The 25,878-nt window shown below is 36.3% G+C and overlaps 1 protein-coding gene across 10 annotated transcripts in view; it reads right to left on the reverse strand.

Moving 5' to 3' along the window:
• The window catches only part of OTOGL (otogelin like), a 97,181-nt gene that overhangs the window by 44,530 nt on the left and 26,773 nt on the right, over positions 1-25,878 (reverse strand). For 8 of the 10 annotated variants that reach the window (XM_083859943.1, XM_083859944.1, XM_083859941.1 and 5 more), the window contains 10 exons: positions 25,324-25,533; positions 24,312-24,477; positions 23,342-23,416; positions 22,742-22,794; positions 21,868-22,030; positions 18,776-18,883; positions 17,659-17,797; positions 3,979-4,113; positions 3,356-3,502; positions 1,528-1,647 (listed from right to left, as the gene is read on the reverse strand). In XM_083859943.1, the coding sequence (XP_083716069.1) occupies positions 1,528-1,647; positions 3,356-3,502; positions 3,979-4,113; positions 17,659-17,797; positions 18,776-18,883; positions 21,868-22,030; positions 22,742-22,794; positions 23,342-23,416; positions 24,312-24,477; positions 25,324-25,533 (1,316 nt within the window). The remainder of the gene's footprint in view (positions 1-1,527; positions 1,648-3,355; positions 3,503-3,978; positions 4,114-17,658; positions 17,798-18,775; positions 18,884-21,867; positions 22,031-22,741; positions 22,795-23,341; positions 23,417-24,311; positions 24,478-25,323; positions 25,534-25,878) is intronic. The other 2 variants (XM_083859942.1, XM_083859947.1) reach the window with 2 other exon arrangements.

Here is a 25,878-nt window from a genome sequence, read left to right on the forward strand (position 1 = left end):
GATAAACTGATAAAGAAAAATTGAATTGCTTCATACAAAGTATTCACACATTTGTTTATGTACAACCTCCTAGATGAGCAGTATAACTCTACATATTTGCCTTGCTTGCTTATGAAATTTAAACATTTTATGTAGAATAAAATATATCCAAAGGGAGATATTGAGGCAAAGAAGCCTTAAAATCTTTATTCCAAAGCATTCTTCCATGAGGTGAGAGATATTTTGTCAATTTCCTGCTGTGTCAAGGATAGAACATATTAAAAATCGGTCCTGACAGACGTCCAAAGGAGTGTGTTACAAATAATGATTTTTCAGGAGGTCCACAAGGCTATAAAATTTTACATCTTCTCAGCACAAATTAATGAAATACCTATTCTCCTGTGTTATAAACCAGAGTTGCGGTCATCCACTCCCTACAGCGTCCTCCTACCTTCTCCTCAGAAACCAAGTTTCCATACTGGGTTGTGCCTGCTGATGTTCTGAGCCTTTTCTGCCCATCCCTTCACCACCTCTGCTTTGTCAGCTTACTCTGTTTACAAAGTGCCACTAAAATAAATCTTCATTCTATTTTCGGTGTTCAGAAAGAAACTCTTCCAGGCCTCTTTTTTTCCAGCATTCAGATTCTGTTTACTTCCAGTATCCTGATGCTTCCAACCCCAGAGAAATTACAATTGCTTTTATAATTGGGATGGATCAAAAATACCAGAAGCAGTGTACCTAACTTTGCAGAGCACAGAAATGTAGACAGTTAAAATTATCTTACACAGGGGACAACATATCCTTCCCTGTAGTGGTTTTATGTTTGATAGAATACTGTTGGATAAATTTAGTGTAGTGGTCTAAATGCCTTTTTTTGCTGTGAGATAGGATTGAGAGAAAAAAGGCAGGTAGGCCTAACTTAAAGTTAAATAGAGATTTATTAACATATATAAAAGAAGAAAATAAGAATTAAAATGAAACTTTTAAACCCCTTTTTTCATTTATAATTTTTTTACTTTTTTATAAACAAAATAAAGAGACAATAATTTTTAGTTAGTTTAATTATCTGAAAATAATCTCTTATTAGTTTTTTAGGGAGAAGAGTCTCAGTTTATTATGGAATTTTTTTTACTGACAGCAGGGTTTTTGTGGGTTTTAACTGTTACAAATACAGCTGCTTGGGGAAAACTTGTTTCTGTGACATTTTCTTTTATTAGTAGTTCCTTAGGATTTCTTGATATTTAACTTTGTAGGTTTACAGAGATGAATTCCATTCTAATTAGTTTGTCAAAATATAACTTTTTGAAAAATCACTTCCTGGCCAAACCACTACACCCTAAAGAGATTGTTTGGTTTCATTTAAATTTGATATCTATTTGCTATGATATAAGACACTATCAACCCTACAGACACAAAAATTAAAACATCCTCTTATACTGTGACCATAATTTTAGAAAATACCTGTACATCATGTGCTTATAATGTGCTCATTTACAAATTAAAATTATAATCCTTTTTCTCTACATTTTTATTGGACATGGGACTTACCTGTCCTAACACCCAGCTGTCTCCAAACACCTGTGCATTTCTCACCTCCATGTTGTTTGATGTAGTCAGATCATTTGAAGTGTATTTGTCAAAATTTCCACACAAGCCTGCCAGTTTGCCCTGAAAGAGAAAATTCTTTTTCATAAACTTGCAGTCAATATTTGGCACAAATGGCGCACATGGAATATAAAAACTTGTAAGTGAAAATGATGAATGTAAATTTGATTTATCCTTTGAAAGTATCTGACACTCTGCTAGGCCTGCAGTTCCATATCGGAAATATATTTTAACAGAAATCAGTGGTTTTCTTCTTATTCTGCAGAACTACTTCTTACTACCTGCCTGTGAAAACAGACTGGAATCTAGTATTTTTTTTCTGAAAGTTCAGTAGTGAATCCATCCAAAAGTCAAAAGTTCAGGTGAATCACCTCATGATTGTGAAGCCTGACTAGTTATTGTCATTAAAACTTGCTGCCTCTAAATTTAGTTCACAATAGCTAGAACATTTGTAATAGCAATTATAAAAGAGACAGCTGCAACTTTCTTTTCTTGGGCGTGTGCTGCTGATGGAAAAATTATGCACGCACTATGTATATATGTATACATATATAAATATATAGGAAAATAGACATTCTTGCACAACAATAAAAAGTAGAGTTGGATTTTTCAGGTGTTGTGGCTCACACTACTGAGTTCTCTTTTTTTAAGGTCTGCTGCAGACAGCTTACTGAACTGGAGCCTCTGGAAGAAACAGTCATTGGAAACAGAAAGAACTGGAAGCATTTATGTTCCTAAATGCAACCTGTAGAACTCAGCTTCCTGCTAACTTACTCAAAAACAGAAGAATTTTTTTTTTCTCTATGTGTATTGATGGCTGATAAATCAACTTGTATATGAATTAATTATTTTACGGCTATTTGGACAGAAGTCTATAATAATTTTGCTTTAAAACCACATCAGGTGGTCATTATAGCTTTGACTCACACTTAAAAAAATCTGGTACTGCATTCTAGCCTAGCATGCTTTCTTTTGCTGAATGAGCTCCATCTAACACATGTGTTCATGTTTGAAACAAAGAGAAATGTAATTCTGAATTGTGCTGATATGGTTACTCTGCCAGCACCCAAAGACTGAGTTGCGGAGACACCAAGGTAGATGATGATACAGGAATGGAAAAGAGAAGAGCAACTGGCAAAAAAAGAAGCTTTGAATTCTTCCTTGCACCATTACTGCACACTGTCATGATATATCCATTAGGTTTAAATATAAGTTTTTGTCTAGATCTTTTTCTGTATTTTGTCTTTTTAAATTCAACCCAAGAGTTGACTCCATCTGTTCATCTCAGAAGCCTCTACTATATCACAGGTTGCAGTTTCATCATCAGTCTCATGCAATCTGTAAAACAAACTTGCCATCTTCCATGTCACTGGGCATGGAAGCTTATTTTCCATTGACTTTAGCCAATGAAAACATAAACTGAGTAACTCAAAAACTGCCCCTTCCTTCCAGTCCCCAAAGCATTTTTGAGTCAGAGCTGAATTTATACATTTCTTTGAAAGTATCTTTGAGTCAGAGTTGAATCACTGCATATCTCCAAGGCTGCAGTGAATTGAGCAACAGAGTAAGCATACATGTACAAATCACTCCTCCTCTTCAGGAGCTGCATTCTCCATCTCTTTTTACCTGAGAATGCTAGCAGCTGAACACCACAGTAAACAGCTGTATCACTGGGAAAGCTAGTCTTGAAGAAAAGACTATCACAATTATTCAATCAAAGATCACACTAGCAATATAGAGAAGCTACATAAAATTTTATATTTTGGCTCACCTTCCATCGAGGTCCAACTTTAACATGCATCATTGTCTTCTTATCCCACAGAATTGTAATGTCCTGTTCTGGAAAGTGTATCACAGTATAATATCCAGCCTTCCAGAGCTGATAGTTAGATTTGTTTTCCTGTGCCCCTAGGGTCTTCTGACACAAATGAATATTTATTAAGATCTACTAAAGTATTCCTACCAAGGTATACAGCCAGATAACAATAAAGTGTATATTGAAGAATATTTTGGCATATAGCTGAATCAATAATATTAGTAGAACTGTTGTTTAAGACTTCAATATTTTGTCTTTTTAGTCATTCAAATTTGCTTCATACTTTGGTTTCTCTTTCAAAACCAACTGGAAAGAAACTCATAAATGCCAATATGTTTCAACTCCTTGAGACTTTTGGCAATCTTCTCTGTATGACAAGTAGGACTTGAAAAAAAACACAATGGAGAAAAAAAAAGTGGAAAAGTCTGTCCTGAGACCTGCTGCTTTATCCAGGCCTAAACACTTGTACTATATTAACTCAGACGGAGAGACGCTTTCCAAAAACATGCTCCTTTAGAGCTGTAAATTTGCAGTGCTTATCTTAAAGGGCAACCCAAAAAGGAAAGAAAATAACTAACCTGCTTCTCAGAAGGTTCACTAAAATAAATCTCAGTGTCTCCAACAGTGATGAAAACATTCTTTGAGCAAACAATATCATTGTCAAAGCACTTTTTGTTCTGAGCAATTATAGATATATTTGAGTTATCTGTGCTCTGCAAAATTAAGAAGAAATCATTTTACTTATATATTTGATTGCATTTCACTCCTGCAGATTTATTCTTTGCTTACTATCACAAAAGAATATCGGATACTTTAGAATTTACACACATTTGAAATTAAATTTAAGGAAGTTACCAAATCAGGAAATGCATTTCTAAATTCAAAGCTGAACCCACAAACTTTGGAGTTAAACACGAAGAACCATTATGCTCAGCTGTGACTCCCCTCGCTGAAGACTTCACAAACTCAGAGGATCAGGCTACCCCTAAAATAAGAGTCTGGATGAGGCTTTTAAAATATGCATATACTTGGAATCCAGTATTTACAGCACAGTGTGGTTGTCGAAATTGAGACATGCTATAAAAAGAGCTTTATTTTTAAACCAAGGTACATGAGATCAAGCTGTTTTTGTATTTTAAAGACCAAGAAACCTACCATCTGCTGGTAGTAGATAGAACAGTTTCTGTCCCACCACACATCAAAATTCACAAAACTATGAGTCATGCTCAGTGTTATTGGAGGGGGTAAAGGTCTCTGCCAATATTTTTGTTTGTAGGTTAGGTTTATTTTAATATTTAGAAGATTTGAATACTTTGTTGTCCTGATTTACTGGTATTTTAGTACTTTAAATTCAAATGTACTGCCTTCCCAATCCCACACCTTTTGGCTCTACAGCCTTTTCATTAATTTTCCATTCTAGGTACAAAAAATCAGCTTTGCACTTTGGCTCAACATGTCTGTTTATTAACCTTCAGCTTCTGTGGTTCTTCCTGAGGGAAACACACATGCATCCATGCTAAGATTTTTATTTGAACAAAGGAGATGAACTGTCTTTTCAGAGTTGCTGACACTACCAAATGCAAAAAAAAAAAAAAAATAGTTGAGCTATTCCTATTATTTCCTATTTTAATTTGCCTTCCGGATCATTTCTGTACCAATACTTGCAAATCAACAAGCAGGCATAACTATAGACATTAACTTCTTAACATTAATATGAGCCAATAACACTGTTTCTGGATGAATCTGATCCAATTTTTGATCAAATTCAGTCCTACAGTCATCACAAACCTGAGACAGACATTAAATAAAAATCTTGGAAGCAGCAAGTAGCACCTACTGAGCAATCTAGTCTTATATGGGACACTTGGGAAGTGCTGGGAACAAAAAGGTTCTCTTTTTACTAAAACATTTCTTGCTTCCACCCTCTATTGAACATAGATTCTGAGATGATGATTAGATGAAACTAATTGCAGGTGCTAATGGGCATGATGTGCAAGATGGAAATGGTGGCTCTCAGCATCTCCCCAGTCCTGGGAATGAGACTTGGCTCCCAGGAATGCTCTTGAAGAGCTCCACTTGGCCACAACGGGGGGCATCCCTCACCTCGGTTTCTGCCCATAGCATCCCTCCCCAGAGCTTCACTCCCTCCTGTGCTCAATGTACCACTGCCTTGGTCAGTGTACCCCAAAAGTTGCTGGCTACTTGCTCCTAACTACTTCTTGCCTGTCTCACATTTGTACACTTATTTATTGTGTGCTCATCAGAATTCAAGTATTTAAAAAAAAAAAAAAAATCAGTAATTTTTCCTCATCAGTGAGAAATACAGCATGCAGAAAACATAGGTGCTATAGGAATCAGTTTGTGTAGTTTTTTCTTCATAAAAGTCATAGTGACCAAACTCTTTAAAGAACACTCTCAATCTAAAATCAAGAACAAACCCAACCCCAACCCCAGATGATGGAAAGTATTGAGGAACTTTTTTGCCACACGGAAGAGGTGCTATCACTTTGCTACCCTTAGCCTAGCATGACCCACAAGTGAGAGAATGCTGCTACCTGGCATAGAAAACACTCTACAGCAAGAGCGTGCCTGTGAATGCAATGAACACAAGTTGTAGGAGCTTTTCTTCAAGCTCTATGTTACCCTAATGCCAGGCCTTAGGAAACAGATGGCATTTGTCAGCAGTTAGCTGGAAGACAAGAGTTACAGTGGGTAAAGTTATTCACCAACTGCTTAGTGGTGAGGGGGTGTAGGGAATCAGATCTCCATGATTTAGCAAGGGAATCAGTTTAAAAGTATCAAAAGCTTCAATGTAAAGCAAAGTTCATCGATTCCATTCTGTTGTAAAGTTGTTTTAAGTTGCACTCAAAATAAAATTGGTCACTACCTTATTGGGAAATACACTATGTTTTAATTAAACCAGGCCTGCTGCTGGAGTGAGTACAACAATTATTCCCCTCCAAGTCAGATAACAGCCCAGAGCATTTCTTGATTTATTGGATGTGATGTGGTAAATTCAAAAGGAGACAATCTCATTAGTTTGGTAGATAGGACGCAAGCTGATACATTCTGTGCTGGCCAACTGAAAAGTGAGAAAGGCAGTTACCTCCCCACCATGGCTCAGTGCAGAGAAGGACTTTGCTTGCATTCTCTGAGTCCATTTGATGCCTAAGACACTGTGGGCTCGTTTCATTGCACAGTTCATTCCTCTTCAGTTAGCTTAGTCTCAGCAAAAAAGGACACTGAGCTAATAGGGAAGCAATGTCTTCCCTGTAAGAAAAGAAATGAAGAGCTTGATTTTAAATAAGGATAGTTAAATCAGGCTAATTATCCCACAGTACAAATACACCTTTTTTGGCAATGAAGAAAGTCCTTGAGGCAGCAGTGGGTAGCTATATTAACTCTGCTAATTGAAGCTGCTGCCTATGCCCTCTGACAGTCCAGGCCAATCCCTTCAGCTGAACAGCATCAAGTCAGAAGTTTTTGTGTATGGTTGGGATTTGAGCCAAGGGCACAAATTGAGTTATATTTCAAGTTAACTCTGCAGTACAGAGAAGCCTGGAGCCAGGAAGTGTTTTGCTGACCAAAGCCAGAACAGGGAGTCCTGAAGACATGTGAAGTACTTCCCTACTTGTAGGACTGCATAATGGTGTTAAATTACTAGAAATTATGCAGGATGGATATGCAGAGACACTGTAGTAGTAGTTCAGTAGAGTTATTAGTAAACCAGAGATTTAAGAAAAAGGGGCTTTGCGTTAAATCCTGAATCTTCTGTGCTCTCTCGTTTTCTAATTAAATCTTAGACCTAAATCCAAACATAAAAATATAATTATTGATTACGTGTCTCTTATGACTCTAAGCTTTCACAAAACTATTTGCTTTACATACATACTCTTGCCATTCTCTCCATATAGCTCAGTAGGCACCTTTCCAAGCCATACAGTACTAGACAAATTTAAACTTGAATGACAGTTTCTATCCCAGTCTTCAAATTATTCTGTAGCTGCTGCACATGCAGTGTCTTCTTTCAATAAAGAAGAAATAAAGTGCAATTGAAACTTAGCACTCAACTATTACCAATGGAAAAGAAAAGACTATTCAGGTAAAGTGAAGATCATCTTCTGATATTTATATTAGACAGAGAGGTCTCAGGCAAATCTCAAGAGTTCTTAGGGAATGTGACAGTATAAATGATAATGATCGAGTTCCAGCTCTCTAATCTGCACTAAATCCACACAAATATGAAAACAAGCCTTTGTTGCTACCACTGGAAGAAATGTCCAAGTAGACATTAGGAGCAGGTCTAATGAATAACAAGGTAGGGGTTTTTTTTGGTTTTGTTTTTTCTGCACAGCCTCTTTCCAAGGCAGAGTTACTCTTTACCTTTTTAGGTAAAATGCACCCAGCAGGGGATGTACTACAGTTCATCATGTGAAGCCTACTTACGCTGACAGAAACTAGAAATAAAATGGTTTTCCCACTGCAAGAGTATCTTCCCACGTAAATTACCATATGCAGCCTGTTCCAACTTAATATCAGTTTCTTTGTGATAACATGGAGTTGCCAAGCAACAGAAAAGACAGAGTCACAGCTCTGGGCAGTCAGTCAAAAGCTCATTGTCAGTCCCACTTCTCAGGACATTCTTTTTCTAGACTTCACTGCACTTTTTTCCATATTTCTTCCTAGTCAAAAAAGCAAAGCACTGCTTTCCTTTTTCTGGTTTGGTCTTGGTTTTGGGGTTTTTTTTTTAGCAGTGCTTGGGAATGCTAGAGTTTATTTTTGTTAGAAATTTTCTATTTCAATATCCTGTTAGAAATTTTCTATCCCTTTTAACCAATAACAATGCTGCATAGTATGCTTACATTCGTCAAAATGCAGCCTGGGAGAAGACAATTTGATTGGCTGTATTCATTTCTTTTAAAGTTTCATAAAAATCTCTCTAACTGGTCAGTGTAAAGACTCATTCTTTTCCATTCTCAGTACCCTTTGGTTTGTTCCCTACAAAATTGCAAACTAGGGTGGCTATAAAGGCACGTAAGGATATCCTGGGAGTGGGGTAGAGATAGATTAGGCCTATCTTCCTTTTCCTTCAATGATGTTTTAGATGTTTTCATATATAGCCACAAAAAGAAGTGCAAAAAGCTCTAAAAATACTGAAAAAAATATACAATGGCTTAAGAAGTAGAATTTGCTTTCTCTTTCCTGCATATTTTCAGAGAGATTCCTTAGCTCTGTTCAGATCTAATATTTCAGGAGATTTTATGGAAAGTCAGCTTGGTTGTGGTTTATTGGCTCTGAGTTTCTTCTGAAGGAACTTGACATTTGAAACTATTACTTCTAGTGAGCTTTATCTAGGAGAAGTAAAACATCTTAGCCCAGATTTAGTGAACATTTGGGTATAAATATATGTTATTTTGGAGAGCAGACAAATGCCTTGGCATCTAACTTGTTCTTGCTCTATTAGTTTCCTGTGCCATTTTACTATGGCCTTGATCTCCAGATAATCAGTAAAAACACATTAATTAAGCAAAGCTCATGTTAATATACACTAAGAAGCATCTCTTATTGAAACACTTCCTTTGTTTTGCTGGTGCACTAATTTTTTTCTACACCTTTCCAGAGTTATATATACAGTCCATGTAACTTTATTTGATCCCTGTTTTTGTATCCTGTACTAATTTGTAAAATGTTCTTCCACCAGAGCTATTAAAACAATGGAGCAATATTGCTTGGAGTCAACAGATGGCACTGAAACACACTCTCTCAGTTTGGGAAGAAATCCACATGAAAGTTGGGGAAAAAATATTATGGGAAAGATAGTGGGTAATCCTCTTACACGAGAGAGAAAAGAGAGGAAAGGAATAGTAATAGCACTTTTTTTTCCCCCCATGGATGTTATTTTTATACAACTATTGAAAAGAAAAGAACCAAAAAACACATTTAGGAACTAAGAACCAGAGAGCCAAATTGTTTACACAAATGCATTACATTAATTTTCCTTTCCTTCATATCTTCTACATGGCTGCAGATTATTTTCACTCAAAATACGGCAAAGAAGCTTGCAGTACACTTGTAAGATATGAGATATTTATAGCCTTGAAGCACAGTTGAGCAGAAATGGAGGAGAGCAACGACTGAGTAGATTCACTGATGAAAATTCAAGAGGAGTGAGATTATTCCAACTACTGACTTATTCTTAAACAACTTCCAGATGTTTGCTAATGCATCCATGATAACTCTTTCCTATTTCTTTAAAAGTGACTTCTGCAAAGGAGATATCCCAGGCAGAATAAACTCTCAAAAACTCCAGAAAGATGTATGACAAGTATGTATATGTACATGTATGCATATATACAAGCAACAGGGAACATTATATAATTATATAATATTTTCTTTATATATAGGGTTCTTTCTAGCAGATTTTACTGCAATATTGAGCTGTTGGGTGTTATGAAGAGAATTACAGTAAAAGGTTTGAGAAAAAAATAATTTAAAGCAGATTCCTTGTGGTTTCATTTACTTAACTTGGCCTGCCTGTGTATCAGATTTAGCTTTTGCACAGGTCATATTACTGCAATCCCTTTCTAATTAAAAATGAGACCTTCTTAAGACAGAAGATTTGGGAACATTAGAATATTTGTTTCCAAGAGACATATTCTGTAATATGAATTATTCTGAATTACAAATCAGCAGCACAGTTGGTGGTCTTAGTTTTAGTATCTAAGCATGTATTTATATGCATTTACATGAAAACTGTTAGTGTTTCATTAATAAGTACATGATAAGTATTAATATAATATAGTTGGTTGCAATGATATAGTGCGACAGGAAAATAAAGGACAAGAGTTCCACAAAATTATTTCAGAAGCTAAAAAGCTGGAACTTGCACAAAACTTTTATGGTTTTCAATATAAAAAAAATGTTAAGTGTGTTAATTTACAATGCTGAATTTTATTTTTTATATATTCAGAAAAAAACCCAAATCCTCATGTCCTGACCTAAATTAGAATAAATTTGATTCACAGTTCTCATAGTTCACCAGCACCTGGAGTCAGAGGCCATAAACTAAGCAGCACCTGCAGGTGACTGGCCTGAGCATCCCACCCATTCAAACACAGAAGGGCTGGGTGTTACTGCTGCACACACAGCTCTGAAACAGCAGCACATCATGCTGGGTTTTGCTCATCTTTTACTGTGCTGTATCATCAGCAGTCCAGGAAGCTCTACCCACCAGATGCACTCAAACTCAGGCAGCCATTCTTACAGTGAACTGCCTTTTCAGGCAACCATAAGAGTAAAATATTCTGAAGTCAGTATAGCCAAAGGGCTTTTGGATGATGAACAGTAACCCAAAATTAGAAATACAAGGCAATAGGTCACTAAATAGGACAGTCCTCAGAAAAGGAATCCAACTTCTGAATCACACTATGCACACATCACCTCCAAACTGCCTTTCTCATCATAAGAACCTTTCCCCCAAACCTTTCCTGGAAGCCCTCCATGCTAATCTGCACAAATTGAAAGAAATCTTTCCTTTGTTGAAGAATAAAAGTGATTCATTCACTGCATAATTTAATGGTCTGGAGAATCAGGTGGTGGAGGCGGAAAGGCATGTAGAGGTAATTGAGTCTGAAATCATTGATCTGAAGAAAATGGAACCAGAGCATAAATCCATTGCCAAGTGTAATCAGATCTTTTGGTCACAGAAGGAATAGAACAAATAGAAAAACAGGTACAGCTGAAGACAGGATGGAAAGGGATGTCCCCCAGAGGGAGCTTGCTATTGACCCTTACAGGACTTCCTGAGACCCAGAAAAAAAGGGGCATCCAGAAAGGTTTTCTCTGAAATCATGGAACTGATGAAAAGCAAACTGTTGGTATTCTTTGCAAGTAGAGCAGGGCAAGTTATTAACGGAAACAGCTTTTTCACTGAAATGTAGCGTCTTTCTTTTTTGGACACAAATTTTCACACAACACATCATTATTTCTTGCACAGTTACTGCTGCTATAAATTATTTGACAAGAGTTGTAGGTGGAAATATTTTGGTAAATCAGTTACTCATGAAATTACATGCTGGAATGTGGTTTGAGGATTAGATATGCTAATTAAAATTTAAAGGCACTCTGATTGAAACCCCATGTACAGTTTTATTCCCTGACAAAATGAAAATTATTTTTAGAGTCTGGTGTCCAATTTTAAACATTTGTAATTTCAAATTCAACATTATTTACTTTCCCATTAAAATCTGCATAATATATTAAAAGAAACTATTTGTCTTAACTATGAATAATCAGCTTGACAATGTTGATTAACCATGAACCTGCAGCTTTAATCCTCTATAGGGTAATGGACAGCAAGAGGAATGTATTTATTTTACAAATAGTCTATGAGAGAGACCATGCCAAATATTTAAATTCTACAGATTTGCCAATTTCATGGATTTATAGTTGAGAAAGAGCTGCAGCAAAAATTACAGATATTTAATAAGGAAGAATAGAATAAATCCTACTTCTGACTCTTCAGATGTCTCAAATGAGTAATTGAAAAATTGTTGCTGTGTGATTGCTCCAGCTTATGCCCAGTCATCACCTAAAAAATTTACCACTCAAGATAAATATGTCAGCAAATAATGGCTAAAAGATTATCAGTACATTAAACAACCTCTGTATTAAGCACTCTAATAAAAGTATAATTTACTAAGAACTTTGAACTTGCTTCAGGTTACAAAAGAAGGGGATTGCAAGAAAATAATTCCCTGGCTATATTCCCCCAAGCAGTCCAGGTATGTAGGTCTGGGGACTGCTCAGTCATAGGAGGATCATTTGGGAAACTATAGTGCTGGTTCCTGAGACGATGCATATTTTGTTAAATGGCCTTAACAAATGGGCTCATAGGTAATGTCTGCTGACCCAAAAGAGTTACATCTGCACTTCTAATTGGCATAATGGTTTGATTACTTGATCAAATAGCTCAAAATGGTTGTTGCTTTCATAATCTTCCAACTTTGGCTTTAAAAGAGTTTTCATGATTGCATCAAAAAAGCTTAAAAAGGTGACTTTAAAATGCTCAAAACCCCAATGGCAGGTGAAGAGAAGTGAAAATATTTTTAACATATACTTTGAATTCAAAACTCATCTATTAAATAGGAATACTTGAGGTTGAGGTCTTAGTTATGCTGACCTTCATCTTTCAGGATTTGGGAACAAAACAGTCCATCCCTTTCTGTGCTTTAGGACCTTCTTGACAACCTAAGGTTAGTGGAAATACTTCAGTGGGGGGGTTAGGGTGTTTTTCAAAAGGCAGATGAGCATTGCAGCAGAGCTCCCTCTCATTTGAGAGTATTCTGATGGGTAGTTTGTCCCTCTGAGCTCCTGCTTGAAATCTGCCCCAAAGCAGAGAGAATAGTTTTTCTGAGAAATGCTACTGATAATTTTTTGGAGAATATTTTTTTCTGAGAAAAAATTTTCTTCTGTTTCACAGAAGAGAACATGTCTGAGGGGCTCCAAGTGCACTGATCCTACAAGCCTTAATAAAAATGCTGAGCTGCAGGACTGAAAAACCACCACTAGAAATAAAAAAGGCAAACATGTGTCATAGAAAGACATCAATTTTACCATAAAAGAAGAACTCTATGAAACAGGTAAATGGAAGAAACAAACTGCAACTAGTAAAAAGCTTGCCAGAAAAATAATCCCATTTCTTGGAGGAAAGAATGAAGCATCATCAAAGATAGTACAATAAGACAATAAGCAAGAATATGAAAGAAAAATACCATTTAAATATTTTCAAGTAAGAAACTGTTTGACTTTAAATTTGTAGTTCTTATTTAGATTAGCAAAATGAAGTGTTTACATGGTCTACACTGATAAACTAATCTGCTAAGATTATTTTTGAACCTTCGAAATAACAGATTTTAAAATGTTAAAAACAAATATTGATGTCTTCTCTGTGAATGTCATTTATCTATACAGGGAGCTTACATCTCAGTGTGTAATTAACTCTTAATTACTTGCGAAAAGTGAAGTTATCATTTCATGAAACTTTATTGCCCTAAAATTCTTAATTGCTGATCTAAATATTTTATGTTATTTTCTGCCCAATTGACAAATCTGTTGAACTAGTTATAAAGGGCTTTTTTATACACTTACAGTCACCTTAAACAAAAAGGCCTGACAGGAGACACTGATGCTGAAAACAAGTAAGTTTCATAATTGGCTGAAAGCTTATACTTGATTTTTCTCCCACAAGAGCACAAGGGCTCCTTATTAAAAACATAATAAAGGTAAGGATGGGTTCTTTGTTTGGTACAGTGGAATATGATGACAAATTAAAGAGTTGTTGAAACAGATCAGATTTAGAAAGGCCAAAAGCCACATCAGTGAAAGCTGGTAGCATGGATGGGAACAGCACATTATCATGTCTCTAGGGGATGATGGATTCAGATTATAATTCTTGCACTCAGTTCTATATCTGGGAAGAGCTCATATGCCAACAAACTGATTGTAGCTATAACTTCCCTTATTGCCCTGCTACAAGATCTTTAGGGCACTTCTGTCAGTGGAAACAAAGCAGTCCACTGCTTATGGGAAAAAGATTAAAGGATAAAAGATAAAAGATAAAAGGTAAAGGACAAACTTATTACAGTTTTGTATATACAATACTACAACCACTTTAGCTGCTTCAGTTTCAGGAGTCTGGTGAGCATTTCATGTTATCCATAAAAATCAGCCTCGCAACAGCACAGCAAACTAGATTAAATGAATGGAATGTGTATTAGCAGCTGTGAAATCTGTGATCTGCGATACCTTACAGGCAGGAAATTTGAAGCACACAGCATACATCCCCCTGGCAGGGGGTTTGAACTAGAAGACCTTTAAATATCCCTTCCAACCCAAATCATTCTATGATTCCATGATTGTGTGAAAAAAAAAAATGGTTTGTAAAACAGGTAGCATGGTTTAGGTGCTACTGCCTTGGATAGCTGTGCCTGCCAAGATGTTGGGAAAGGAATTAAAATTTTGCATTTGTATATAAATTTTTTCCACCTTTCATGTGGTTATTTGGATAACTGGCTAAAGAGACAGGGTTCTCTTCCATATCTTCTCAACAAATAATAACTCAAGGTAGACTGATACTACTTGGATACTACTACTTAAAATGTCACAATATAGGGGAAGAGGATTATACAGATAGAGAGACATGGAAACCTCTGCTCTAGGAACAAAAAAGAATACTTCAAACAAGCAGCTTCATCATGTCTGCATATATAATGCAGCTTAACCTCATCAGGATGTGGTACAAGTGTAGTGTAATTGTGTACATGCAAATAAAAGCATATGTAATTATCAGTCAGGCTGCCACTATGAAGATATCCATTACATGTGTTTAATTTCTTTTTCTCATTTAAAATTCCATTCCTGCATCATAGTAGCTAATTTAGTGCCTAACTTCATGGTAATGTAGTTACAGGGTTGTTGGTTTTTTTCTTTTCATTGATTTGTATTTGTTTACAATTTTTTACAATTTTTTTACAAGATTTTCCTGTTTTATTTTATTATGCAGTGTTTCCTTCCATAAGATCTCCTGAAGCTTTTGTTTCAGATGTTCAGCCTGAATTTTCATCATCAGAATACTCTACCTCAATCCTCACCTTTTCAAATTTGTTTCTGATGCTGAGTGCAGGTCTCAGCATGGATCCCCTTAAGATTTCACCAGGATTTGTCCTTTACAACAACAATAACCACAACAACAACAACAAAGAGCCACTTATTCCTGTGTTTTAACTTTTGACTTATAATAATTTCAGCAGAGGGCAACAAAGATGATGAAGGGACTGGAGCATCTGGAGCATCTCTCTGGAGCATGCCTCTTACAAGGAAAGGCTGAGGAAGCTGGGCCTGCTCAGCCTCCAGAAGAGATAACTGACTGGGGACATCATCAAACTTTATGAATATCTAAGGGAGGGTGTCAAGAGATCTGAACCAGGTTCTTCTCAGCCAAGCAACAGGACAAGAGGCAATGGGCATAAAGAGATGCACAGGAAGTCCTGCAAAATATAAGGAAGAACTTCACTGTGGAGGTGACTGAGCATTGGACCAGATTGCTCAGAGAGGGTGTGGAGATAGTGAAGAAGTGTCTGGACACAATCCTGTTCCATGTGGTCTGGGATGACCCGGCCTGAGCAGGGAGGTTGGATGAGATTATCCACTGTGGTCCATTCCAACCTGACCCATTCTGTGATTTCATGAATTTGTGTCTCAAAGAATATTCATTCTCATCCTATATGAGAGTAGTTTCTAAAAAATATTTTTGAAATCTTTCTCCAAAAGGTCTTTGAGCTAAAATACACACACATTAACTTAATCATGCTTATCCATATATTTATTGCCTTCACAGAATAACTCAGAAAACTCATCATACATGAATCTTCTTTATGAAAAAAAAAAAAAAAATAAAAAAAGGGGTGGTTCAACTCTTCCCCTATTGCAATTTCTCTTTATTAAAATTTCTATTAAGTTCCTTCATATATAAAACATACATATTGCTCTGTTCCTCTCAAATTCAGCCATTTAGTCCTTTTAAAATATTTGGTTATCCTGCCATCTTCCATTCCTCTGATTCCAGGGTTACACATCACATAGTTCATCAGTTCTGTGGTTTAGTTCCCTCAAAACTCTGGGGCATCTGCCATACAATTTCATCTTTTGTTTCTTTTTCTATTTTTTCCCCCCTTAAAAATTCTCTAAACATTTCCCAGTCAAAAATCAGCCCACAGATACATCTGTTCCAGACATAATTATGCAGTGCCTAATATGTACTAGAATCCTTCAATACAGGTCATGAAAGATTTCCATATACTAAAGAAAGAAAAATTGTGAACAAATTCGGCTATACTTTCTCACATTAGCTGAGTTTGGGAAAAAAAAGCTTGAAAAGCTGAAAAAAATCAGAGAAGTCTGAAAAGCAGATCTGTGTAGGCAGCATTTTCATCATTTGTGTCATGTTCACCTGAAGAATGGCCCACTGGCAGTGTGCCATGTGTCTCAATTATCCGGCTGCCAACTTTATTCTTGGATGTCAAATGCTCCTCATGGTTTGTTTCCAGATAGGTTCTTTCTTACACAGTAGAGTGACAGGTGATATTTGATTGTAAAAGCCAAACATTCCAGAATCATACTAAAGTTTGAAAAAGGACCATAGATTTGTCTTACAAATCTCTCAGAATGAATGGCACAAGAATTAAGAAATGACAACCTACCTTTCCATATCATCGTACAGGCAATATGATTTTACAGGTAAAGTAACTTTTATTTTTTCATCTTAAAAGGAGAAAGGCTTGTACAAAGGTTCATATATCTCTAGGAGTTAGAGCTCTTTTATCATAATTGATACATGAGAGGAATTTCCTATGAGGTATTACTATCTTTTTCAAATCTCTCTTTTTTCTTTTTAAACACACACAAAAAATCTGAAACCGATGTATTTTATTTCACAGCTGTGAATACTCTACTAAAGCATACTTGAAATAAATTGTTTGCAATAGTCTTTGTTGAGAAACTATGCTTTATTCTCAAGGTTAGACAGTCAGGAAAGTGAGTATTCTTCTAAACATATTACTGTAACTGAGAACACAGACACTTAAAATAGCAACAATTATAATAAACAATAGTGGTTTTAGTAATAGACTATATTTTTAAATGTCAGTAATGGTATTTTTAAACAAAAAGCTAGCAATGTGCTCTAAATGTGTGCTATGAGAGACATTAGCATGTAGCTGCCAGACAAACTCAGTGAATGATTTCACTGTTGAATTATGAAATCATTGTGTTTGATATTATTATACACATACAATCCAGATCTGATGCAGATCATGTTCAACCAGAATTCCAAGCAGCCTGAGCTCATCACTAACCTCAGGCCAAACAAGGTTTATAGATAAATATTAAATAAATCTATGGATTATACCTAGTTCTAACAGTTTCTATAGTGTTATTCTTTGCTGACAAAAGCATGGTTGAGGCAGAACAGAAAACATTGATTTTTCTTTTTCTGTAAACCATAGAGATATGCAAGAACACACCCACATATCATTTTCAAACAGATGAGCACAAAATAGCCATGTACAGGTTCTTCTTTCACATCTGTTCTGCAACTGTTTTCCTAATGTTTGTTTCTATAGATCAACTCCTGATGTTCAAAATACTTGTTTTCTCATGGACACAAAAAAAAAAAAACAACATATGACCAATCCTCTTACCTTTAGCAGGTAAGTTTGGCAGTCACTGACATAATCATACTCCAGTCCATCAAAGGTGTAATAATGTCTGTCTCCATAAATGGTGCAGACAGCAGGGCAGGGGTAGCTGGTGCAGTTGAAGACGCCTCTCCTACAAACACTGCAAGGAAAACCAACCAAATCAGTACCTCTTCATAATAGCAGTCATTTGCTGTATATTTTCAAGAAAAATCTTCCTTGCGTTCTTTATTTCAAATCATACAGAATTTCATGAATGGAATAAAATTCTCAGACCTTGAAACAGAGACCTATACTATGAATTACTTCTGAAGATACTGGTGATGCCATGGAAAGAAAGTGTTGAGCATTTTGCTGTCAGGCCATATGTAAAATAAAAATGCATTTTAAAAAATGCAAAATCTCAGATTTGTACTGCTTATGCGAATATTTCCATCACTGCCTCCAGTATAGATAAGGCACAATGCCACAACATGCTCATTCATAAGGCATCAGCAGTCTATTTTTTCTAAATTTTGATAAAGGTCTGCAAATTTTCAAAGGAAAATACTTCCAGTTGCTACCTGTAAGATTTCAAGGTATCAGACAAATATGGAATGAGTTTAAGAAATCAATGCTGATATTTTACAAGATTACTTTCCTGTCAGGTACATTCAGTGGCTTACACAAATTTGTATGAAAGTAGTACTGGTATCTTCTATTTTTGCTTGTGTAAGTGTAAATCCTCAGTTGATTTGCCAGTGCAGTTTTTAACTGATTAAAAGCTGCCATGGCAATTTTTTTCTCTTTATTAAATATACACTTAGCTGAATATAGATATTTTGGCTAGAAAATTAACATATCTCTCTTTTTCTCCTTGGCTGTCTTTCATTATATTCTATTCTGTAAAATGCCATGTCTTCATTTAGGAGACTAAGAAATATGTGTGGAATTAGGTATTTGTTCTTGACTGCTTTTTAACTTGGATATCTATCAGTAAGCCTAATAAAAGATACATCCTGTAACTATCTATAAACAAGCATATATTTTTTTGATTTTCAAAGTACTCAACACATTTTCTGTATCAGTTTTACTTTGGGTCTAGATCCAGATGATTTGAAAGTATGCAAAATGAACTCACCAGGTGTAACATGGAGTAGCTATCACTTCTCCTGACAGAAATTCTCTGTCTTTCCAGGTGCATGGACAACTCTCAGGAATATAACATTTCCCTCTGTGCTCAGCCATCCTTCAAAATAAAAGAATTATTAAGATGAAAGAGTAAATTCAAAAGAAGATCAATCTAACTGAATGTGTAGTGTACTGTTGAAACTCCATCAAGAGCAATCACTCTTCCATCCAGCCAAGAAAAATTGTTTCATCAGCAAAAGCTGTCCAAATCAAATGATCTGAACCCGCAGTGCACAGCTTGAGACCTTTCCAAGCTCACAGCTGCAGCTCTCCTATCTAGAAAGGGATATGTTGGTGTGGGCTGCAGTTTCCAAGCAGGAGTGTATGCAGTGTAGGTATTCCTCTGAAAACTCCAGAGCATCTGGGTACCACGGGAGCTGCTGAGGCTGTGACCGAACTGCCCCTCCCTCCCTGCTGCTCTCTTGTCCTGCTGTGCCAGGAAAGCAGCTGGACTGGAGTGCCTGCTCCTCTGCATAGACAGGCCTGCCCTGTCCTGAGTGCAAAACAGTGAGCTGCCCTATGGCACCTGCTGCACAGTTTATGAAGAGCAGTGGTGGAGGTTAATTGCCTACACAAGGGAGGCTGGATCAGCTAACGTTAAGACAAAACAGGCACTTGATGCAAAAAAGGTCAAATCAAATTGGATCAAAAAGCGACCCAGATACATGGTCAATCACGTTTGCTATCTCATTTCCACCTATTTAGCAATTTTAACTTTCTTAAAAAGAAATGTTACTGACACTCAGTGGGCTCGGGAAGGTACGTAGTCTCTGTCAGTAGAAGCCAAATGTTTCCCAAGAATAACATCGGTATTGCTGGTAGTGCCTAAAGGCAGGAGATTAACTTAGCCCCATGAAGTCCCTTTCCACAGTACCCTGTGCTTCTGCAACTCAGTTCAGCCTCATATCTCCAGCTCAGTGTAAGGATGACTTTCAATGTATCTTTGGGTGATGAATTTACTGTCATCCTCAGCTCATTTCCTCATGAAAATTTGGGCTGTTACATTATTCAACTTCTAAAGTATATCAGAGACCCCCAGTGTTTCTAATTCTTTGTCACTTCTTCAACTACTGACTAAAAGAACAACAAGCTGTTGTGCAAGAGCTTTAACAATAAAATATGTAAACCATTTTTACTTTAGGAAAACCATTTTTTTTTGCACACTAGAGTCCATCTTTTCATGGTTTTCCAAAGGAAAAGGTTTCAACACCACGCACAAACTGCTCTAATTTACAAGCACCATCAATATCCAGGATACTAGAATAAGGTGCCAGCCTCCAGGGGAGTTCATGATTCCACCCCAAAAGCTTAGGTCATTCAGCTAAACAATGGGTAGTGGTAGAAATAAGGTGGGAAAGGAGAATCAAAGAGAAGAACAGCAACTGAGGAGAATTTTAAAAACTACATTACACTAGAACATCTCACAATAAGCTTTTAATGACTTGTCAACTTAGCAGAAAATATATGTTTAACATTTTCTTGTATTAAAAAGAGACCTTTTGAAACTAATTTTTAAGATAATACAGCTGCCCCTTCCTAGTTAAAAGCCATACTCTCTTTTTGGAACCATGAGGCTGAAAAGCATAATTAAGTACAATTTAACAACAAGCACGTTAGTAAATGCACTGAGTGTTATGCACTTACTTTTCAACCTAATAGTAAAAGAGTGTTTATTCTCTTATATAATAAAAATAATTCATGCATTTTACTCTATTATTTGACAGACAGTTAGGACTTTGCTTGTCTGTTCTCCTGTTACAGTTATACTTCAGAAAATAATCAATACTCAATTTGAAATGGTATGACTGTGAGACCAAGGCTTTAGCTCTGCTCTTAAACTTTTATTTTCATTTCTTCAAATTTTCAAATGAACTTTCAAGTCAATACTGCTAGTTTAATTTCATGCAAATATCATGGTAATTTTTTAGTTTATTACTGGTTTATTACTTTTACAGATTCGTGCATTTCTATGCTAAAAATAATTGTTTATTCCCATAACACTAATGGTCCCAAAAGCTAAGTTCTCAGTTGAGGCAGAGGTTTTAGAGGACTACAGAATACCAGGCAAGAACTAGTGAAATCTTAAATAGCTATGCCTGAAATCTGTACATTCACCAGTGCTTAATCATCTATGAACATTACAAGGTGCTGGAAGAGGAATGGTGACAGTCTCACCTATACCCTGATCTGTGCACAACTGATACACTGTCAGGAGAACACTGGCTACACACAGTGAAATAAAATGGAAAGCTGAAGAAAAAAAGGGAGCCTTCAATCTGAGATGAGAAGAAATTACAGCAATTTGCCCAGCATATTTGACTCCTCAATCTGAATATGCACACAGGAGGCACCAGGGGAGGAAATGCAAACAAATGGGGGGAGTGGTGACTGATCCTGATATAAACTACAATAGAAGTTTTTAGATTTTATACTGGATTTCACTGACCCCTGCCAAGTTCAGCAGACTGTTTCTGGGTACCAAAAACAAGTACAGGAGCTGAGAAAACAAAAACAAAAACAAAAACAAAACAAAACAAAACAAAACAAAAAACAAAACAAAAAAAACCCCAACAACAAACAAACAAACAAAAAAAAAAGGGGCAGAGAGAACAAAGAGAAATAGGGCAGAAACCAGTCCATATCTCTGCCCTCCCTGCTCCAGGCTGGGCATTGACATCATAAGCCTGAGTAGAAATTTAAATGAGGCAAATACTTGGGCAGCAATAAACAGGAGCACAAATGGTTTACATCAAACTTTTTTGTCATGTTTGCTTTTACATTCAAACAAACTATACTGTGCAAGTGGTGGAAGCCATCTCCTGTCCAGACAGTCCCAAATACCAGCCAACTGGAATGGTAGTAAGCTGGATATCTGATGGCCTTTCAGCCATTACTGCGTGTCTGCAACAATTTATAGAACAATAGTTTCAAAATTAGAAGTGTGATACCACTGGAATTTAAAAAGCAAAAACAAATTTGCAGAGTTGAAATGTGGAAAATATGCATTTGGCTTGTGCTCCAGGTTGTTCCATCAAAGCTTACCCAGGGGGGCAAATGCAGCCACTTGCACAGGGTGGTGAGGGGACACAGGAGAAGTTCATGGCAAGGTTTGCACAAGAGATCCCACAGTTCACACCTGCTGCTGGTAACCCAGGCACAGGAGATCTGCAGTCATAGTAGATTTTTCCTTCAGGGCATACGTGAACTTCAAATGCAAAATTAAGGTTAAATAAGATCAACTAAGATCAACTGTTCTTTTACACTGAAGGTTTTCTATTTATTTTTGTTGACAATCTATTTATTTGGATACAAAGGGAGATTAGGTTACAGTTCATATAAGAATGCAATAGGAATAACAGCCTATAACATAATCTATATTACAGACATATAGAATTAATATATGATGTTCTAATGTAAAAAAGCCAATAATATTAAGCTTATGGATGTATGCATCTTGGATCTCACACAGTCCATTCTAAATGATGGAATCATTATATCTTCCCTTCCCTTACATTATATTATACCTTAGCCAGAAAAAACCCTTAGAAGTGGCCTAACTTTCAAGGTACTTCTAAATCCATTAGAAAAGCATTAAAAATTTACTTTCTAGAAATCAAGATCTTAAAGCTTCCTAGTGAGCCTAATTATAGGTATTCCCATGAGAATACATGGACTTAGATGTCACATGCAATTATTTATTTCTTTTAATTTCCCAAGTGACTGAGTAGTACAATTTGTGCTACAGAAAAATAGGGGGAAAAACCATAAGACTATTTGTGCTTCTAACTTCTTATTTTAACTGTTGCAATAAAAAGTACCCCATAATTTACATACGTATGAGGAGAAAACCAAATTACTATTCAATATCAAATTCTTTATATGTGCAACTTATATATAGGAAAAGACTGTAAATTACCTGTGTTTTCTGTAGTGGCTTCAATACATTTAACTGTTCCATTCAAACATTGACTAGAAAAGAAAAGGAAACCTGTGTTTATTCAAGGAAAAATGCTCTGTAGCCACTATGTTAAAAAAGATTATACAATTCAACCTAATTTAAACAACAGAAATTAGGAGGAGAAAGAGGATTAAAATCCAAAAGCTTGAGTTCTGCTCAATATTTTGTTGGTATTTTCTAATTCCTGATCTGTAGAGAAGACATAAATTCATTGTGTATTTACTATGCAATTTCCTAATTTCCACTGAAATTAAAAAAAAGCTGAGTATGTCAACCCCTGTAAGAATGGAGGGCTAGATGATTTAGGATGCAGGCAGTATAGCATGAAACCTTATCCACCATGGCTTACAGAATTTTGCAGGTACTTTGTTAAAATAATCAGGTACATAATCCAATTTATACTAGGCTCCCTTTTACTAAGTGTGCAAAAAAAAAAAAACAAACCAACAACCTTGATACAATAAAATTTCAATCTACATGAGGAAAAATTCTCAAACCACTTAAAGTAGAGTCCAAAGTGTGATATAAAGAAGATAAAACTCTTGCACTCAAACCTACCAAGAGCCTGTTGGCGTAGGAAGGATTTCTCCAGGCTGTAGGGCTTTGCCTTTGTAATGACAGTGACAGCCAGATCTGTTAAAAGAAGAGTCTTGCATTTAGGTAGAAAAGCAAGATGAAATGGGATTTAAGGGCCCTCTATTTATTGAGCTACTATGATATGCAGGTCTCAACATTAACTTAATTCATTAACTCAATTGTTGTATGTACAATATTCTTTGAAAGACAAAACTTAAAGATGACACTCAGACTATATTGAAGTCAGTGCCAGTGCTATGATAACATAGCAAAATCCATTAAGTCTGTGAAAATTGCCAGGTGGGTTAGAAATAGCAACAGAATTACCTAGAAACCATGATAAAATATGCAAATAAGGAGTTTATTCACACTCTTGAATAGTTTAAAACAGTCTTTATCCCTACAGTATGAACTGTACTGATCTTTTCAAAATATATGTTGCAATGAACAGAAATAACTCTGTAACTACCCATGGTGGTAAGCTGTAAAATTTTGGGTATGCAACATACAAAAACTGTTTCCTCTCATTGACCATTTCCTCCCATTTAACTGAAAAGGTTTGCATTGTGGGACAAAAAAAAAGACACTTATAGCCACTCTTCCCATAATATCCCTTACTTCATGGATTGTTGCTCTATAGATTCCTTCTCGGGTTTTTTTTCAAGCACTAAAAACAAGGTTTTTGCATGAAAATGCTATTCCATTAATTTAAAAAGTTTCACTACCCTTCTCTAAAGCAGGTTGACACATCTGCTCTAAAGTGAAGCAGATGTATGTAAGAGATGAGGTCTTACTATTGATTAGTAAGACAGAACATTAAATCTCCACATATTGCTTGCTATCTTCTCTAGGAAGTCTAGGTCTTGAGGGATACAGCAAAAAAGCTACTTTAAGTCTTGCTGGAAAGAGGAAAATGTGCCCATACATATATTCCATTTTTTTTATTACTTACATTGATACACAAAAGTTGACTGACTCTTCAAAGTACTTCCCATCAGGACAATTACATCCTTCTGCACAGTCATCAGCACAGATATTTGCCACAGAAAGTGAAGCACAAGAATGTTTACAAAAAGAAGAGCACTGATGATAAAGCATACCACTGTGACACATCACAGCTGGAGGAAAGAGGGAGAAAAAGAGAGAACAGCATACTCTTAAAATGTGAAAAATAGAAAACATAGCAGTGTATCATGAAAGTTCAAAAATATCAAAGCAAAGTGATGTCTTGTTGCACTGGGTTTAGTTGAAAAGCATGAGAAAAATATGCTGTTTTACCAATTTCTTAAGTTAGAAATATTTAGATTAAGGTGAGTTTGTGTTAAAATAATTCTTTGATGGAATCATCTGTTTTGTAAACAATATCTCTCTATTCTTTCCATATGTTAAACTAGGCATTCATCTAATAATTCAAGCTTCCAAGAGAGAAGAATGGTCCAGCTCAGGCTGAAGCATTGCTGTATGGCTTAGAAACAGAAATACAGGAGTTGAACTTCAATAACCCCTGTGGGTCCCTTCCAACTCATGGTACTCTTAAGATTCTGTGAAATGCTTTGCTTTAAATCATTACTGTATCCTACTTGTCCAATCACTGCCCACTCTGCTCTGCCCTCCCTAGGGAGCCCCTGCCAGCCCAGCTTGCCTTCCCTTAGGGAATGGCTCCACTCCAGTCACTCCCTGACTACTTTATCCTAATAGCAGCTTCCATTTGACTCACAGCTTCAAAGAAAGAATTCCATTTCTCTCTGTGGCCAATAGAAAAAGCAGACATGCCCTGTGAGGTAGCTCAGGGGCCCCAGTGTAAAGGCTGTTATCATTCTCCCCCAGTGCATCATTACACCATGGTGCAATTCTAGTTTCCAGGAAGAAGCAGCAAATATGTCCCCTGTATTTTGTGGAGTGAATGAAATTCGCAGAGTTTTACACCTTTCTAAAAGATATTCCATTATGGAAATGTTACTCACCACAGTGAGAAACATGAGATCTGAAGTCAATGACGACGCCGTGCTTGCCACAGACATAAGCATAGTGTGCCAAAGCGTTGCACAAACAGCTGCTTCCACATTTGCACGCGTCAAAGCGGCAGAGCTGATAGTACAGCCCTGGACTGATGTAGGCATGGCAGGGAGCAAAAACGTCTTGGTTGATGATATCACAGTGAGAGGCATACCCAGCTAAGAGAAGATGACATTGTTTTAGCCAGATCCATTTAAATATAACAGTTAGTCAAATGAATAGCACAGAATATTTAAAACCAAACATAGTCAGCTGTGCAATAAACACTTGCGTACAATGTCTTTCTGTAAAATTCTATAGTTTAAAATTGATAGTGCAAGCAACTGCCTTAACAGCAAACTCCACTTAAGATAAAAATAACTGTACTAAAACAGTTAAGCCTTCCTCTTATACCACAGGAAATTCAAATTCCAAAATAATATATTTCAAAAGAATAGTTAAAAGAGTCCCTCAAAGCTTTGAGTATGGTTTTCCTACTTGACATTCATTTAGCTTTAACATCA

This window comes from Zosterops lateralis (assembly GCF_965231275.1).
Source record: "Zosterops lateralis genome assembly, chromosome: 4".
NCBI lineage: Eukaryota > Metazoa > Chordata > Aves > Passeriformes > Zosteropidae > Zosterops > Zosterops lateralis.